This window comes from Zootermopsis nevadensis, unplaced genomic scaffold (assembly GCF_977971745.1).
Source record: "Zootermopsis nevadensis isolate Lab colony 2312 unplaced genomic scaffold, Znev_1.0 Znev_ptg000024l, whole genome shotgun sequence".
Lineage (NCBI taxonomy): Eukaryota > Metazoa > Arthropoda > Insecta > Blattodea > Termopsidae > Zootermopsis > Zootermopsis nevadensis.
Genome location: NW_028259156.1, coordinates 5,141,347 through 5,159,503, shown reverse-complemented (window position 1 = coordinate 5,159,503; position 18,157 = coordinate 5,141,347). Strand labels below are relative to the sequence as shown.

Sequence of the window (18,157 nt, the reverse complement as noted above, 5' to 3'; positions counted from 1 at the left end):
GAATCTTATGGAAGTAGAGTTAGAAAGTGTATGTTGGATTCATCTATTTCTGGATAGAAACCAGTGGCAGTTTCCATAAGAGGTGGAGAACGTTCTGGCTAGCTGAGTGAACTATTGGCTTCTCAAGACAAACTCTTTTCTATGTAGTTAGTTACACAAACCTGTGTTTTCATTTTTGAGCAACACTTTCCCTACTGTGTGCCAAATATTATTTGGCTTGAGGTCATGTCTCCTCAGGAGTTGAAATCAGGTATCACCATTGGTTCTAGGCTAATAGATATTCCATAATGGAATTTAATTTGATGCTTTTCTTTCCAATTGATCTAATACAACGCTACTGTGGGATAGGAAAAACATATTTTTGATAATCATGAAGTGTAATGCACTCTGCAGGAAAAAAAAAGGAACAGTGTGGAATGAATTTCTAGTACAAAAGAGTTTGACTTATTTATTCTTGTGTATGCTTGCTTTTCAGGTCCTCAGAAGAGGATATTGGTCATATGAATGCAAGTGCCACCAACGAAAATGTAACATTCAGAGAAAAGAAAGATTACTCTCACCTTGGATTTACTTATCTAGGTGACAGGTCCCCTGTGGAAACAACCACAGAACTCTGAGTTCCAGCCAAATCTTTTATATACAGCATCTCTATCATCAAATAAGGACCACAAAGTGTTATACTATCATAAATTATATAAGTAACAAGTGTGGCATTATGATTGTAATTGGTTCATTACACAGAATGAAACCTCAGGCTTTCAATTGTACAGTGTTTTTACAAGGATAAGTAAGTTTCAAAATTTGAAACTGTTAAAGTTGGTTTTACAACACACAAATGTAATGTGACAGATAAAATATGTAAGTAAAAATCTGCCATCTTCATATGCCAAACAGTTTTGGTTATCATAAATGTGTTGTAAATTAAGGTTAAAATCTGATGGATCTTAACAGAAGCAGTGATCATCTATTTTATTAAAACTCTGGGGGTCTAAGAATCATAGAACACATTTGTTCTCTATTTTGGAAGTTTTGAACAGCCACCAATTACACATGGTCACATTTGAGGACTGAAATAAAGATTGAAAGTCTTGAATAATTTACAATCAACCAAATATTTTTTCTATGAAAAGGTATGTGCAATTGTAATAACTGCTGTCTCTTGGCAGTAAGCTCAAATACTCAATGAAAAATATACTTATTAACTGTGTTTATGTATTGTGTCATACTGCGCTGTTGTATCTCTGGTTTCTGATTTCACAATGAATGTATGCCCTTTCTGTGACTTGTATGAAACTGTACAATGAAGCAGAATAGGGAATTACAGTGACAGTTGTAAAAATGACTGTGATTTCAGTATGTTCTCATTATACTGAAATGATTTACAGTGAATTTTGTTAAATAGATCTCTATAGAAATTAATATTATATGACAACTGGCTCATTGCTAGGACAAAAATGTGCATAGGCACAGGTATTTTATTAAATACGATACAATACAATCTTACAGTCAGAATTATTGAATAATAATGGGAAGTTATATGTATGCAAGATTTTTAACAGTATGTTGAAATATTATTTTAAAATGATATTAACATAATGAATCTTATTTTTTGAATTAGAAAATATTGTATTTTATCCTAATGTGAACTGCATTTTGTCATCACTTTTAGTACCTATATAAAATTGTAAAAGTGACAAATGATTCACTCAGACTGCTTCAGTTGAATTTAAATAGTATGTGGGTTACTTAACTGTAGTGTCCAAATAAGACATTGTGTATGGGCTAAACTTTATCGGTCATGTTTATGTAGAAAACCAGAAACTGCGTACAGTGACAATCTATAATCAGTGATTAATTTTTCTAACTGGCTTTACTGTTTTATCAAAGAAACTTTGGCTTCTGTATAATAAAAAAATACAAAGAAGATTTTATTTTTTTTATAAAAATTGCACCATCATAAAAATCATAACTTTTGAACAGTTTCTTTAATGTTCTTGCTACATTCAAAAGAAAGAAATTTTCAGTTAAGCCAGTGAGATGGATGCCAGTCTATTAGCCAGAGGTCATGCAATATTAGACATATTCTGATTACCGAGAAAGTTCACAGAACTCTAGCAAGTAACAGCTTGTAACAAGATGCTAAAATCCACCTATAGTTATAGTCATAAGTGGTGTTTGATTTGGAATGAAAGTTGACGCAGACTAAAATTATTAAATTATGTCCAATCTGTCTGTAAAGCTGATACATGCTTCTTTGTACTTGTCATACAGTCTGCACACTCTGAAGTCAGAAGGTAAGATGGATCATAAGTGGCGACAGTTACACACATAATTGTAATTTACTGTCACTTGATTTTTCAGAGGCAGAACCATGCACATGTCATAGGATTTGCCTTCATGTTGTTTAAATTCTTTCTGTCCCCCACAAACATTGTCTTACCCTCAGACTTAAGACTGTTCAGACAAAGTGACAACAAAGAAGGAGTCAATTTTTTATCATCTTACACCTGGGATGTATGACTGCACAAGCAAGGATGAGCATGTATGGATAACTGAACAGGCAAGTAGTGTGTCAAGTATTCAGCACCTTTTTTGTAAATCTTTTTAAAATGTGCTGATAGTGCCAACGAATCTTCCATGTATTTAAATCTTAAGACTAGGAATAAACATAGTATATGGTTGTTGGCAGGGCTTGATCTATATAAAGAAATTAACGGCAGAATGCCACATTATGAAAATTCAATACTCAAAAATATAATGAGGTAGTAAATAGACTTTGAATCTCTTTGTATCAGTTTTCTTTTTAGATTCTGATGATTTTATAGGAACTGTAAGTACACACCATTTCTTTTGGTATTAAGCCCTGCGTGTGTTTTATGTATGAAGAATATGCACTGAGCTCAGTTAGACAAGTTCCCAGACAAAAGAATTACACCACAAAGCATTATTCTAATATGTCCTCAGTTTTAAATTATGTTATAATAAATATTTTTTAAATTATGTGGTTGCATTCATTAAAGTTTTCCCCTACAATATCAACACCAAATCTTCCAAAATAGGCAGCATACAACCGATAATCATCCTCTACAAAAACTGAAGCTAAATCCGTTGGAAATGAGATTCTAAATGTAGATAGATTTCAAGAAGTGTATATTAATGCACCTTTAAAAATGTTATTTGCTGAGATTATTTTAATTGGAAGGTTCAGACTTCTTGTAAGGAACAACTTGTTAGTGGTGGAATTTAAACATGCAGTGAATACAGTTCATATTCTGCACTGGTAACTCTCACTTGTATAAAATGTATATAGTCTGGTATTTTAGAAACCTGTCTTACTGTTCTCAGTGTCACTTAATGTTATTTTAAAATTAGGGTTGTAGTTCTTTACTTTGTATTTTGCATTTACTGCAGTAGTTGCAGTCGAGTGTGTATATATGTTAATATTGAATAAATAATAATGAAACACATTGGCATATGCAGCTCTGTTATGAGATACACATTCAACTTTTAAGAGAGCTGTGTTTTGCGGTTAAGATGTGTAATATTTAATTTCATAATCAAAACCAATTTTATTATAGTCTTCATGTGAAACAAGTTGAATTAAATATTTAAATTTATTTCAGATGAAAATTTGGAGAATTGCCTGTCCAGATATATTTTCAGCATTTTGATTATTGTCAATGAAGTTTAAGGAAAGTAACATATTTCTTGATTTTCTGTATATATTTGTCATTTAAGGGTATCAGATGTTAACAAACCTTTACTGTGAAGTTGTGTTGAAGCTTTTATTTCAGTTAAGACTGTATAAAGCATTATTTGTAATGTAGTGTACATATAAAGATGAACACTGATACATCTTGACTATTATATTTCTTAAAGTAGTAATAATCTTCATGTGTAGTTCTGTTACTTTGTGTGAAATGAGGAACTGGAGTGCAGTGAAGTTTTTGTTTCGTGTGATGAATAGCTTATGTAATTGCTGTAATGAACCAGAACAATTAGAGCAATGTGAAGTGAATAAATGTGATTCTGTATCATTGGACTTTTATCAAGAGATAAGTGTACTGTCTGACATTGTTTTATTAAAATTAAATTATTGATGGATTTGGATATTTATATAAAGAAAGTGTTTTCATTACTGTGAGTGACTAGGGAGTCTGAATAGAGATTCAAGCAATTTTACACAGTTTTGAATGTGTTTACACACAGTGTCCTGTATTACCATGCCAGAAAGTATATGTTTTTCCTTATTTCCTTTAGATGAATGATGGTAGAGTGCTTTAAAGACTGAACCATGACTACTCACCCAACTGTAACATAACTGTATGGTAGTTGGAGGGAACAAGAATTTGTAAAGAATGTGGCAAATCTGTTTGAAGGTAATTTTACAGGAGAAAGTTAAAATTGGTTATATAAAAATTGGCATTGGAAGAAGAGGTTCTAAGGATGTAAACTCTACTGAACTGGCTCAGGTGGAAATTTGATGTGGATTGATGATTGCTGGTTCCGATCCGCCCCACCTTGAAATGCATATAATTATATGAACATTTTATTGAAACAATAAGTGGATAATCGGTCATGTCAAGACTGACCATGAATCTGTGTAAATAGTTAATTTTCATAACTGATTTATTATGCTGTACTGAAATCTTGAGCAAGATAATGCCTGGCATACAATTCGGATTTGAGTAACATATAATTACTTCGCGAATTATAGAAACATTGGGGTGGTCTTGATCATTTTTAATACGTTAGTGGGCGAGTTTAAAATCGAACTCTGCCACTTCATATCTTTTCATTAAGTCATTACATTTTTATGGCATCTGACTCCTAAAATACGACATTGTCTTTGAATAACCTGTGTTAGGAGACTTTGGAGGGTACATCGTTTGTGCTGCATCCTGGCGGTCGAATGCAGAAGTGGAGTATTCTAAACCGATGAGTTTATGACCAGTGTTGCTGTCACAGATTACTTAATAGACTTGGGCACCTAGCACCGATTTCGTTTTATTCAGTATGGTGGGAGTGTTTGATGAAAGCGTCATATCGTAGTCTTAAAATGTAATTTCCAAGCACCAAGTTGGACTGACGGCCAGAGCTGTGTATTCCAAAAAAGTGATAAAGGTAATTATATAAATTCAATGAAATACTTATGGCAATACAGCCATTTATTAATTCAACTTTCTGAATACATGAGACTTTCAGCCCTAAAGTATATATCAGGAGGTAGAATAATCCTGCTTTTTAACTTATATAATATCAAAATATTTTAGCCTAAACGTCTGTTGCTTATGGAAAGGGATGGTAGTTGCTGCGTTATCATAATCTGCCTAGGGTTAACAAGGTTGGAAGGGCAAGAATTTTGTGTACGATTTTATGTTTTCCGTAAAAGTTTAATATCTAGGACATATGTCGATTTTGGTCTTCTTTCTGTAACTCTGTCTGGACCTATAGGTAGATACCAACACAATGTTACAACCCAGAAGATCAACATTGACTCTTTACTGTCATGAGAACCTCAGATCTAATCTAGGACACATTTATAGAAATAAATGTAGAAAATCGTGTGTGTGTTTGTGGTCAGTGTGGTAAACAGAATGAAGGATTAAACAGTTGATAACACATCTCTTCAAATGCAGTAAGTGTTTGAGAACAAATAATAATAAACAGTTCAATATGAGAGCAGTTTTTAGTACCACTTTTATTCACATCAAAGGAAAGTTTGAAAGGGTTGTCTTTTATCAGTTAGAGCAGTCTATTTCAAATTGCAAATCATCCTAAAAGTGTATGTATTGCATAATGTTGCTTGTCTCACCAATCAAAGAATATTCTCAGATATGTAGATCAGTATGAGTGTGCCAGTGTTATGACCTGAAGTTATCACTGAATTAACCAAAGCCCTCCACCAGTTCTTGTCGTGGACCATGGCCCTGCCAAAGAGTCTGCACGGTTCTGAGGCTTGGTAAAAAAATTTTGTATGATGTGATCATTTTATTTTCCTTCTTATCATGTATCGGCATACATTTTGGTGTTCTTTATGCATTAGCAACAGCGAAGAACACCTTATGAGCATGTTCATTTCTCTGTTTGTCTGTCGTGTGTTTTGGCCCCTCTCCTGTGATGTCCTTTGTTACTCGAGAATGTCTGAACTGATTTTCATAAAATTTGCTACGGACTTTGTCATTAGCGAAGTCGTGAGGTGGGACAATGATGTCGCCATTACAACAGTCTGTGTATATGTGATGTCATGGGCCTCAATGGTGAAACCCTAGATAACGTTAGAAAGTGTTGGATTGCGGAGTAAAGAACGCCGTTTGGAATTTTTGGTGTTCTCCGAAGAGGACACCTTTCCAGTCTTGCATAGTCCTTTGTGCGCATTCTCCAGCGATGGTTCTGGTGCGATGTCCCAGTTGTGGCCCATCCCTGAGTGCAGTCGGGCGTAGCTGAGATCAGCTTCTGTTCGCTTATAGAACACCTTTTAAACCGAACCTCATCTGTAACTCTCGCCTACGGCCACCCACGCACCTTTCCAGTAGGTGGTACCCCGTTGTAACTAGTTCCGACAGTCGAATGTTAAATGTTCTTCGTAATCGCATTTAATACCACTAAAGTAAGATAGGTGGCGACTTTGTGAAGTGTTATGAATATTTATGTAGTCCGTAAAGAAATAATTTAAGGCGCTGATCTGGCGTATTTGATTTTCGAAATTCATTGGTAATTTTTATAGGAAACTAAATAATCAGGCCGAGTATTGAACCCCGGATTACTTAGTAGGCCTGCTAACAATTTTATCCCAGCACTCGGTTTCTGCCAGAATTTGACGTTTTGCCTCCACATAACCTTTCGAGAAATTATACCTCGTTTCAGATATTGAGTAATACACACACACACACTACTTTACTTGACACGTGTTGTGCCGGTGGCTTGCAGTTGGCGTAATTTTCTTTTCGCTTTGTGCGAGTCCCAGCCAACGTCAAAGCCATTTCAAGTAAATCCTGACGGAAAACTTTGTAGTTCAAAGGGAGCATTTATACGGTATCGGTTGTGGTAAATGATACATTTCTTTCTCAGATTTTAATGTCATTTTACATGTTGTTTCCATGATATTAAAACGTGTTTCAAGTCTAGAAGTGGTGTTTGTGATCACGTTACTTAACGATATTACTTTAAACTGAATCGGCCTCATTTAACTGCAATATGCCGCCTTATAAATTTGTAATAGGCCTGTTTATTCTCTAAATCATCCTGTTTTCTATTATATTGTACCTTGCATGTTATTTTTTTATGTCTGTCCGTGTTAGTTTATTGTGAAACACGAATTTAGTGAAGTTATTACTGCAGAGTGTTATAGGTCTATTTGTAACATAATACATGTAAACATTTGTGTGACAAGGGAAAAGAAGATGAATTTTCATGTCTACTCGTAAGAGTTATACAAGATATCGAGAAGTTCCTACGAGAACGTGTTTACGATTTGTCGAACTTAAGTTAGCCGGATACATGTACCATAATAGTCTGTCTTATCTAAGACCTAGGTTGATGTTTGCAATCATTGATGCCCCAAAGTTCTTAGCAGTGACTCTGGATAGCAAAATGTTGTATTTTACTAGTGTTGGCTTATGCCATTAGGCAGATTTTGAAAGCTAGTCAAATATGACTGGCGAAAACGTTAAAATAACGTAGTACGTTGACGTGTCATTATTGTTATAAGTCGAAGGGGATGCTAAAGGAATACACGGAAGAAAGGGTGGAAGGATAACGAAAGAAAATGTTCCCAGTTGAATTTCAACGGGGTATTCATACTTGTTAACGATAAGCAGAAACGGTGGGATGTCTCTCAGCAACATAGTTAACGTTATCACCTAGTACGCGGAGACACACACTGTGCGTAATTATTTTGTTCCAACAGTTTATACAAATGTGTAATATTTTCAAGATTTTACAGTTTTCGTTTGGATATCTCCCACAGAGCCAAGAGTGGGAAAGTAGGGTCCATATTTAGGTTGCCACATTTCACTGTTAAAATGCGAAATTTTAATTTTTTGTGTTTGTTCTCTTATAGCAGATCCTGAAGATTTATCATCAACGACACTAAAGCTTGTCGTTGGTCAGTAACGTTTATCTCATATTCTCACAGCCCTGTTAGTATAAGAACAGTTTATATTTCCGTCCAACCTCCAACTTCATCTTTCACTGAGGGTTCAAATCTGTTGTTGCATGGCTAACCACAACATACACTACCATTACATATAGACAGAAATGTTTTCCTCTGCCATAAATCTACTCCAGTTAGTCAAAATTGAATCTCCTTCCTTAGTGTGGACTCTGGGAGAAAGCTGGACGCTCATACCGTCAAGTCGGGCCGACCCATAACGCTGAAGTTTCTTTCACGGCTGCGCTGTCTAGAAAACTTTACTGTAAAAGTTGTAGATATTACTGGGATCCGTAATTTATGTTTCATTTTATACCAGTGTGTTTTAGGACCCGTTGTGAAAACAGTTCGATTGCGGTTTCTTGTATACTGTGTATTATACGAGGTGCTACCCAAAAGTTCGGGGAATTTTAATTCCACGCGCGAACCGGTTGTGGAATGGCCTGCCGCCGCCAGAGGGGGCGAGCAGTACCCTTTGTGAATTAGTGTGCCGACAACCGTGAAGGCGAGAGGCCGCGTTCTTGAGTTTCGAGCGTTTTTGTGACGTTGTGTTGCAGTGGTTCCGCGATTTTTTTAAACCTGCGTAAATGGCAGATTTTAAGGAGCAAAGAATTTGCATCAAATTTTGCTTTAAGCCTGACCTCGCCCCCTGCGACTTTTTCCCCGTTCCTCAAAATGAAATTCCGATTGAAAGGCCGTCGTTTTGACACAATTGAGGAGATCCAGGCAGAATCGCAGGAGGTGCTTAAGACACTCACACTTGAAGACTTCCAGGGATGCAAGGAATCGTGGGAAAAACGCTGGGGTCGCTGTATCCACGCCCAAGGGGACTACATCGAAGGAGCCGATGGAAACTAGGAGTTATGATAAGAAATTTTTTTAAGGGCAAATTCCCTGAACTTTAAGAGTAGCACCTCGTATGGTATCGATGTGAACCAATATTAAATTAGCCAGACTTTTAGCGTGTTTGCCAAATACAAACATTTTACGACAAGTCGCTTGTACTAAGCCACAGTGCTTTGTTCTGTAGGCATTGATTGGAGATATCGTCTTAAAGTGACGTCACCTTTAAAGATGCACAGTCAAATTATTCCTATCGGCGTAATGCCTCTCTCAGATACTCCATGCTAGGGTCTTTGAAATGTTAAAAGCTGTAGAATCGTAGCACTAGGAACTTCAGCGATCTTGTTACAGCTCGTAGAAGTTTAAACCAATGCAGTAAATTGTTTAGTAAAGGATAAACTTCGATTATTGTAAGCATGGGTAGAGCTTTATCCCTTGGTTATAAAACAGTAGTGTAATTCAAGTTACATTTTCAGTCACAATCTGGTATTAATTACAGATTAATATTCTCCTGTTTAATTCTTCATGTTACATGTAAACCGTTTCGTCACCGATGTGTATATTAACGTCTGCATTTGTCATTATCACACAGCGAAATTAAAGTAAGATCTCACAGCAATTGCGCATGAACTTTAACATTATTTAAGATTTGTGGTTTTCACAGCGGTGAGTATGAAGATTTCTGTCTTCTGGGTTATTGCGCTGTGTAGTCTGGTCGATGTTAAAAGATGTTTCAGAGGTCATACTGCCTCCGTCGCCCTGATGACGGAGGCAGTATGACCTCTGAAACGTTGGTTAACATCGAACAAGACTACACAACAACCCAGAAGACAGAAATCTTCATCGCCCTGATGATGGAGGCAGTATGACCACTGAAACGTTGGTAAACATCTACCAGACTACACAGCGCTACAACCCAGAAGACAGAAATCTTCATCGCCCTGATGACGGAGGCAGTATGACCTCTGAAACGTTGGTAAACATCTACCAGACTACACAGCGCAACAACCCAGAAGACAGAAATCTTTAACATTATTACCTGAAGAACTTCTTACTCTTCATATAACACTGAGAATGGTGCTTGTCTAAGTACGGTCAGGCAGTCTTGCAGTTCACGAGATAAGAAACTTTTTTGTTTTCAACACATGCTGTTGTAGTGAAATATAATATACTGAAAAATTTTTGACCATTGAACCGTATAAGTAATGGTAGAAGATGCTGAGGAGGTTTTAACTTTATAGATTGATCAGTAGATGGCTTTGATTGATGTGGGGAAGTGTGTGTGTGATAGAGGGAGTGTTGTTCCCATATATCTTTTGGTGACGTAGCGTGACATTATGGATATAAAGCGAATTTCCCAGTCACATTGATCGCTGACGATTTGAAATGCAGTAAAACCATTGCTTTGTTAAACAGTGGTTGTGCTTGCTGAAATAGGGTTTTTGGAGTGTTAATGAATGTTTATTTCTACGGTAAGTGACGATGCAGACTGGGTTTTGCATTTGGAGGAAATAAATTATAATCATTTAAATTTTTATTTGTATGGACTACCGTATTTTTTAATACTACACAGTCTATAGAAACGTGACTTATTTTATCTAAATCTAGTGTTGCCATCCGTGAATTACCAGAGCCTGCATATTAATTTATAAGACTAGGAACTTCTTCTTCTTATTATTATTAAGTGTTCTGTCTTACGACAGGCCCATTGCTCTGCCCAAAAAGAGCTCTCCAGTTTTCCCTATTCTCGGCTTCTCGTTTTAATTCCTGGAACGTCATCTTCTTTCCTTGTTTAAGATCGTCAGGAACTTCTAGGATGAAGTTAATTTGTGACAATGGATGTTTTGTTTCTGTTGCCAAAAATGGTGAGATAACTAACTAACTAACTAACTAGATGGCTTACCGAACCCGAAGGTTTATCACCGAATTAACCAAAGCCCTTCACCGGACCCTGTGCTGGGCCAACAAAATCCAGTTTCCTTCAACTCCTATCTCCCATAGATCCCGCCTGAGATTATCCTCCCATCTACGTCTAGGTCTCCCCAGCGGTCTCTTCCCCTCAGGCTTCCCAACCAGTACCCGGTGCACACCTCTTGTCCCATCCATGCGCGCTACATGCCCGGCCCATTTCAATCTTCAAAATGGTGAGATAACGTAACATTACTAGTAGTTTAACGGGGCAACCATGTTGTGGTGCATGAATAACGAATATGTCGACCGGAAGTGATTTAGATATTCTTTGCTGTGGTGAGAATATTCTGTGAGAATGTAACTTAACGACTACAGATGCATTTTACGACAGTGGTTTAGTTGTAATATGTGCGTCCATTTGAGTGACACACATGTTCAGACAGCAAATTAAAGCTTGAATGCAAATTAGCGTAAGCTGTTAGTTGTAGTGGTAAATGCAAATTATATTACGACAAAATTTGTACCATGTCAAATAATCGAGGCGTATGATCAACCGGGGGGAGAAACAGTGCGTTAAACTGAATGATTAGGTGAATGCTTGGTCATATCAGTTGTAAGAAACTGTTGCAGCGTTCATATGAGATATGTTTGTTGGTTTTAATATAATTTTTAAGAGTTGTTTTAATTCTTAACGAATGATATATACGCATTTGAAATAAAACGTTTCTTATAAATGTGTTTATTAATCTCGTTTCATGTACGCCTGTATTTAAAGAAATATATGAAATGGTTTGAGCCACGGTGGTCTAGCGGTTAGAACGCTGGCCTTGTAATCCTTGGGTCTCGGGTTCGATTCCCGGCGGTGCCCGAATTTGTAACTTGTGTTGGGCAAGGCCGTGGTCTAGGCAACACGGAGTTTTCCTCCGTGGCATCCCAACAATTACCCCACTCACACACAGAAGAAGGCAATGGCAAACCACTTCTGGATCATCTGCCAAGAACGTATATGAACAGGTCCCAGTCCGAGAAAAGGATGGAAGGATCCTGTTCATACGGACCTGTCGTCAGACAGAACACTAAATAATAATAATAATTAAATGGTTTATTTAGCTCTTAATATAAGCTACGTATACCATAGCAAAATTCACAAATATATGCATTGATTTAGAAACTGAAAAATGCGATTAAGCGGACATACACGCGCGATCTTCCCACAACACGTGCTTCGTTTGGAGCGAAAATAATGTGATTGTAGTCACATTGCAGAGGCATAGGTGGAAAAGTACGGATATATATGCTTAATCGGTTTTGTTGTGAGTGGAGAACGCATTTTGAGTAATGAGCTATAAAACGACATTAAGATTAAAATGTAATTGTTAATGCTGTTGTAGATTAATCCCATGGTTAAATTTTAATTTGTAAACTCATTTGGTAAATACTATAATTTAGTTTTCGTTGCATGTTTGTCGATAGACGTGTGCATCAGTTGTTAAACCAGTCTAGTACCACATGCATTACACCGATTTAGTTTCGGATTTGTCGTTGGTGAAGTATTTTAAAAATTAACCTTTGAAGCCCAAGATAAATATTATTTATTCCGCCCCTACCTAAAGGAAACACAACACTTCACCATTACAAATATCAAACCATTGAACACGCTATTGCGTAATATACATTCTGAAGTTAAAGCAGGTGATATGTATAGTTACTATAGGGCTCTGAAGGGCGAACAGTACAAATCTTTCCGACTTATTACCATCTATCTACCTTACTTCGAAGCATCTCAGTTAGTTGTGCTGAGTATCTCTTTTGTTCCTTCCGCAAACTCAGAGCAACAACAGGACAATTGATTATTCCTGCACTGTTTTGAAGATTTACAGGACTGTTATGCCCGACTTGTGCTCTGACGTTCCCCTGTTGGAATCACGGCCCCTACAGTCTGTATTCTGTACTTTTGCTCAGTCCTTCCAGGAAGATGCCAAAATAGTGTCTTTAAATGGACCATGACAATTTCTTGTCCAATTCTGTCCAACTCTGTATGTATAATATTATTTTCATCTCATTAAATACTACATAGACACTTGAACGTGGTTATCCAGTTTACTTTTTGGACGGGGGCTAATAATTCCCCAACGTAAAAAGAAATTTCCAAAATGTGCGGGTTTGCGATTCTGTACGATTCGAAAATACCACAGTCGCTTGAAGATGCCAGATTCACACTGCGACGAATATGAAGTCGACCGTCTTCTGGGATCTTGCGCCGTGCAGTCTCTCAGACATTTACTGATATTTCAGTGGTAATTACCGCCTCCATCATCGCCCTGATGATCTTCATCATCGTTGTAGAGGGGGACAGAGACGGCAAAGAGTGGTTTCGTGTACAGTACCGTATAGCAGCGTAGCTAACTGTCACGTCAATAAGGCAGAGTTTGTTAAGTCGCCATGAACACTATCGATGCAACGGGAAATAGCGTTTAAAATACACAATGAAAGGATTGTCCTATTTGATTTGCTAAACAGATATCATATAATAGCAGTTGTATATATGTGTTGTGGACCAGAATTTAGTAAATGGAACACGCTGTGAAATATTTCCGCCGGTAAACAAGTAATAAAAGTTGAAGATTTTCGTCTTCTGGGTTGTTGCGCTGTGTAGTCTGGTCGATGTTAACCAACGTTTCAGAGGTCATACTGCCTCCGTCATCAGGGCGATGACGGAGGCAGTATGACCTCTGAAACGTTGGTAAACATCGACCAGACTACACAGCGCAACAACCCAGAAGACAGAAATCTTTATCGCCCTGAAGATGGAGGCAGTATGACCTCTGAAACGTTGGTTAACATCGACCAGACTACACAGCACAACAACCCAGAAGATAGGAATCTTCATCGCCCTGATGATGGAGGCAGTATGACCTCTGAAACGTTGGTTAACATCGACCAGACTACACAGCGCAACAACCCAGAAGACAGAAATCTTCATCGCCCTGAAGATGGAGGCAGTATGACCTCTGAAACGTTGGTTAACATCGACCAGACTACACAGCGCAACCCAGAAGACAGAAATCTTCATACTCTGATGACGGAGGCAGTATGACCTCTGAAACGTTGGTTAACATCGACCAGACTACACAGCGCAACAACCCAGAAGATAGAAATCTTCATCGCCCTGAAGATGGAGGCAGTATGACCTCTGAAACGTTGGTTAACATCGACCAGACTACACAGTGCAACAACCCAGAAGATAGAAATCTTCATCGCCCTGATGACGGAGGCAGTATGACCTCTGAAACGTTGGTAAACATCGACCATACTACACAGCGCAACAACCCAGAAGACGGAAATCTTCATACTCACCGCTGTGAGAACCTCAAGTCTTACAAGTAATAAAAGTTGTTAAGTGTTATGGTACCATTTAAAACGCAACCCTAGAACAATAACCTACAACGATACAAAAGTTAAATCACAAGCAGTTCCACCCTAATGTAATAGACTCTTCTTAACGCCGATTTTTAACACGTGTTTGCAGAGACAGATACGCCATCACCTACTCTTTTGTTTTGTGTATTTTTTTTTCGAATCCTGTGTCTTCATAGTCGGAACCATTAAATAAATACCTTTACAGCTTTTGTATGCGTGTTGAAGTGTTTTTGCAGTAACAAATGCGTCTCGTCTGTCTCTCAGTCATAAAACCCAACGTCAGCACCTAGTGTATGCTCTGATGTTCATTTTCTGTATTGTCAGGGAACTGCGCGTATATGAAGGAGTGGCCATGTGTGATGTCATGAATGGGATGACGGTCGCCAGTGTTCTGTGGACTGTGGTGATGGTTAGCGGCTGCAGTGGACAACGCGCGGTGTCCACGTCAGGCTGTCAAGCACAGTTTCCGCCAGGTAAAGTCCAACGCAACTTCACCCAACTTGTCTGTGTTTTTATATCTGAGTGTTTTACGTCATTCTTACGGTACTTTTCCACATTTTCATCCCCAAGTTTCAAGCTACTAAAATAGTGATTTGCGTTGTTGGTGTTTGTTTACGTGTATTTGATCGTCACGCAAGGAACAGGGTGTTTGTAAATGTTGGATTAATTGTGGTTTTTATAAATTAGTGTTAATTTCTTTACTGTTTTGTTTACAAACCTTGTTGATGTGTGCAATGCTACTTGTGAGGTTTGAGGTTCTAATTTCTGTGAAGATAGATACTTGAAGAATTTGGAATTATTAACAAGGATTATCATTATTCGCACCAAAACATTATCCGTGCTTATATTTACTCAATACACATCGTGAAAGGTGTGTACCCGACATGGCCTATCCAGTGTGTACTGAGGGCTCCTTGTTCGGTCGTAAAGCCGCCGGAGCGTGAAGCTGATAATTGACCTCAATTTAGTGCCAAAGTAAAGTGCGTGGAGGAATGCTTTCACAGTGCTTGGCTTTAACCTACCTTTCTACTTATACACATCCGTCTTAATCTTAGCGTATTAAAAAGTAGACGATGAACTGCATAATCCAGACTAAGCGGTCGAGTGATTAGAGGTCTTATCAGACAAATATTAGGCTAATTCTTTGAATTAGACCACCGACAGTTCCTTCTACATCCATTCTGATGGAAGTACCGTTAAATAAACGAACCTCATAGCAATGTTAACATTACTTTATTTTTTTAAACCAAATTTCATAGTCAACCTCAATTATTTCCAAATATTCCCAAGTTTTAAAACGTTTTAAATTATCTATCTACAGTAATTGCTGCACGCAAAAACATTTTCGTTCCGATCTGTGTTAGACGAGTGGCCATCAACTCCACACAACAGTTAGGTGTCCGACAGAACCAATTACGAACGTGTTGTGAAGAAGTTTCCTATTGATATTCAGGCCTTGTAGTCGCATGTAGGCTAACAGGGACAGGTCCTCCTCTCTAGAAACCTGCTGTACCTGGTGTTAATTTGCTGCTACTAAGTATTCCGTTGCTACCGCTCGCCCTCAGACGAAGCCTCGGATGGGTGGATTTCGCATTCTACATATTGGCAGTGTTTGCAGGATATAAATTACACTTCCGCAAATGTTATTTGTATAGTCCCCGCGAGAATTAAGTAAAATGCATGTGTCATTGTGACTGGGAAGTCGCGTGTTGCGTTACTAGCAGACCGTAACACGTAGTCCTCGTGCTGATAATGATGGAAACGAACGATACGTAGTTCTGGCGGTATAATAGCACCATAACTATTATAAAATAATTATAATTCAATTAATTTCATTTATTTAAGTGATTGACAACAGCCAGATAAGGCCAATAACAGTCAAGCACTGACAACAGTACAGAATAAAATATAATAATAACAAAAGTAAAACATTACAAATATAAAATCAAACAAATGAAACTAAATATATAAATGTACCACATTAATAATAATTCAATTCATTTATTGAGTTTTAATTCACAAGTAAATGGGCTAAATAATATGCCTAAGTAATATAATAATTCAATTCATTAATACTAAAAAACAATGAACAATAAAATTAATTTAAATTAAATTATTTGGTTATTCCGTCAAATCACAATGTATTTAAAATAAGATAATTAAAATAATTAAAATATCATTCTGTGTTCCATATCGAATAATCGATTCAGTATTAAACCTTGATCGGATACGGTAATACTTCTGGATCACCTCCAGACACAACTGTGTTGTCTACTATTTCATCTCTGACCGATGTAAACATCAAAAGCATCACTTCAAACAATAAAGTTGATCCATTATATGAAAATATCTGGACACGACCTCCAAAAAACTACACTACGAAAAATTGTAAAAAATGGTAATTGAGTTTTAAATTTAATATAATTTTACACCTGATGATGGTTTAATAAAACCGAAACATGTTGTAACTGTTCCAATTGTAAATCGATTATTCGATATGGAACACAGAATGATATTTTAATTATTTTAATTATCTTATTTTAAATACATTGTGATTTGACGGAATAACCAAATAATTTAATTTTAATTTAATAAATCACAATATGACGCAACTACACTATCTTAATAAAATTAATAACAAAGTTAATGAATTACTATACTACGAACAGCGAAAAACAAAAAACACGTGGGAGAAATATGTTTTTACGTAAGACTAATGTTTTCCACATGCGCACCGGGCGGCCTACGTCACAGGCGTTTACTCACGTTACTTTTCAACGCTAATGGAATCTTTTGAGCAGTGTGCCGAAGAGAATATTTGGAGCAGAGAGGGAAGAGGTAATAATATAATGGAAAGTACATGATAAGAAGCTTAATAAAACAAGGAGGAAGATATGGGCGGGGTATGTAGAATGAATGGTAGTTTCAGGATTTTGATAGGAAAACCTTAAAGGTAAAGAACACTTGAAAGATGTAAACGTAGATGGAAGGATATTATTAAAATTAATATTAAATAGGGTGTAAGGGTGAGGAATGGATTTATGTGACTTGGAGTAAGAACCAGAAGAGGGCAATCAACCTTCTGTGTCAGTGGAAGGCGATTATTGTCTTCTCAAGAAGAACTCGGGCCTCATGTATTAGTTGAGAGGGTCATTGTGCCAGTATTGTATTAAGTAAGATGTCATCGAGGTATATGTTTCAGAAATAATCAGAAGTCTTAGTTTGAAGATACCTCGGTGATCACACACACAATGAATACAGTTTAATTAAAAATCACAACATCCGTTGTTATGAAGGCTGCTTCCACGAACACAATTAGACGGAAATTTTTTACTCTTGTAACGCCATAGAAAAGAATCGGAAATTTGCGATATACACAAAAATTAAATTGCTATCGAAGAATTGAAATCTGTCGTTTTTTTCATTGCTTAACGACACATCCTGCAGAAATTACGTTGCGTTGTCGGAATTAAATGGGACGGTGATAATGGACTATAAATTTATTAAAATGGTTGTTTCAATAGCTGCGTGGAAGTACCGAAGGATTGTTGTCAGTGAGATCTGTAGTGGATAGTGGGCAGTGGTGGACAAGTGGCACTTGAACAGTTGATTTTCATGTCAATACAACCAACTCTCGGTTTACGAACGTTCGATTTACGAACATCCGCTATAACGAACGTCACAATTCATTCAAAATTTCTTTAATTCGCAAATAGATAGAGTTCCTTATAAAACGACGTGTCAAACGTATAGTGAACATAATTGTAAGATTTGAATAAATAAACTTTTAAAAAATGTATTTATTATAATAATTATAAAATAATTATTATA

General features: G+C 36.9%; 2 protein-coding genes across 8 annotated transcripts in view; both read left to right on the top strand.

Moving 5' to 3' along the window:
• Cad99C (cadherin 99C) overlaps nucleotides 1-4,110 on the top strand; it is a 141,149-nt gene extending 137,039 nt beyond the window's left edge. For all 5 annotated transcript variants that reach the window (XM_087354822.1, XM_087354821.1, XM_087354823.1 and 2 more), the window contains one exon: nucleotides 476-4,110. In XM_087354822.1, the coding sequence (XP_087210948.1) occupies nucleotides 476-617 (142 nt within the window). In that variant the 3' untranslated portion in view covers nucleotides 618-4,110. The remainder of the gene's footprint in view (nucleotides 1-475) is intronic.
• Nucleotides 4,111-4,971: 861 nt separating this feature from the next.
• The window catches only part of LOC110833632 (CD151 antigen), a 37,349-nt gene continuing 24,163 nt past the window's right edge, over nucleotides 4,972-18,157 (top strand). For 2 of the 3 annotated variants that reach the window (XM_022071934.2, XM_022071936.2), the window contains exons 1-2: nucleotides 4,972-5,124; nucleotides 14,651-14,799. The gene's annotated coding sequence lies outside the window, so the exon portion shown is untranslated. The remainder of the gene's footprint in view (nucleotides 5,125-14,650; nucleotides 14,800-18,157) is intronic. The other variant, XM_022071935.2, reaches the window with a different exon arrangement.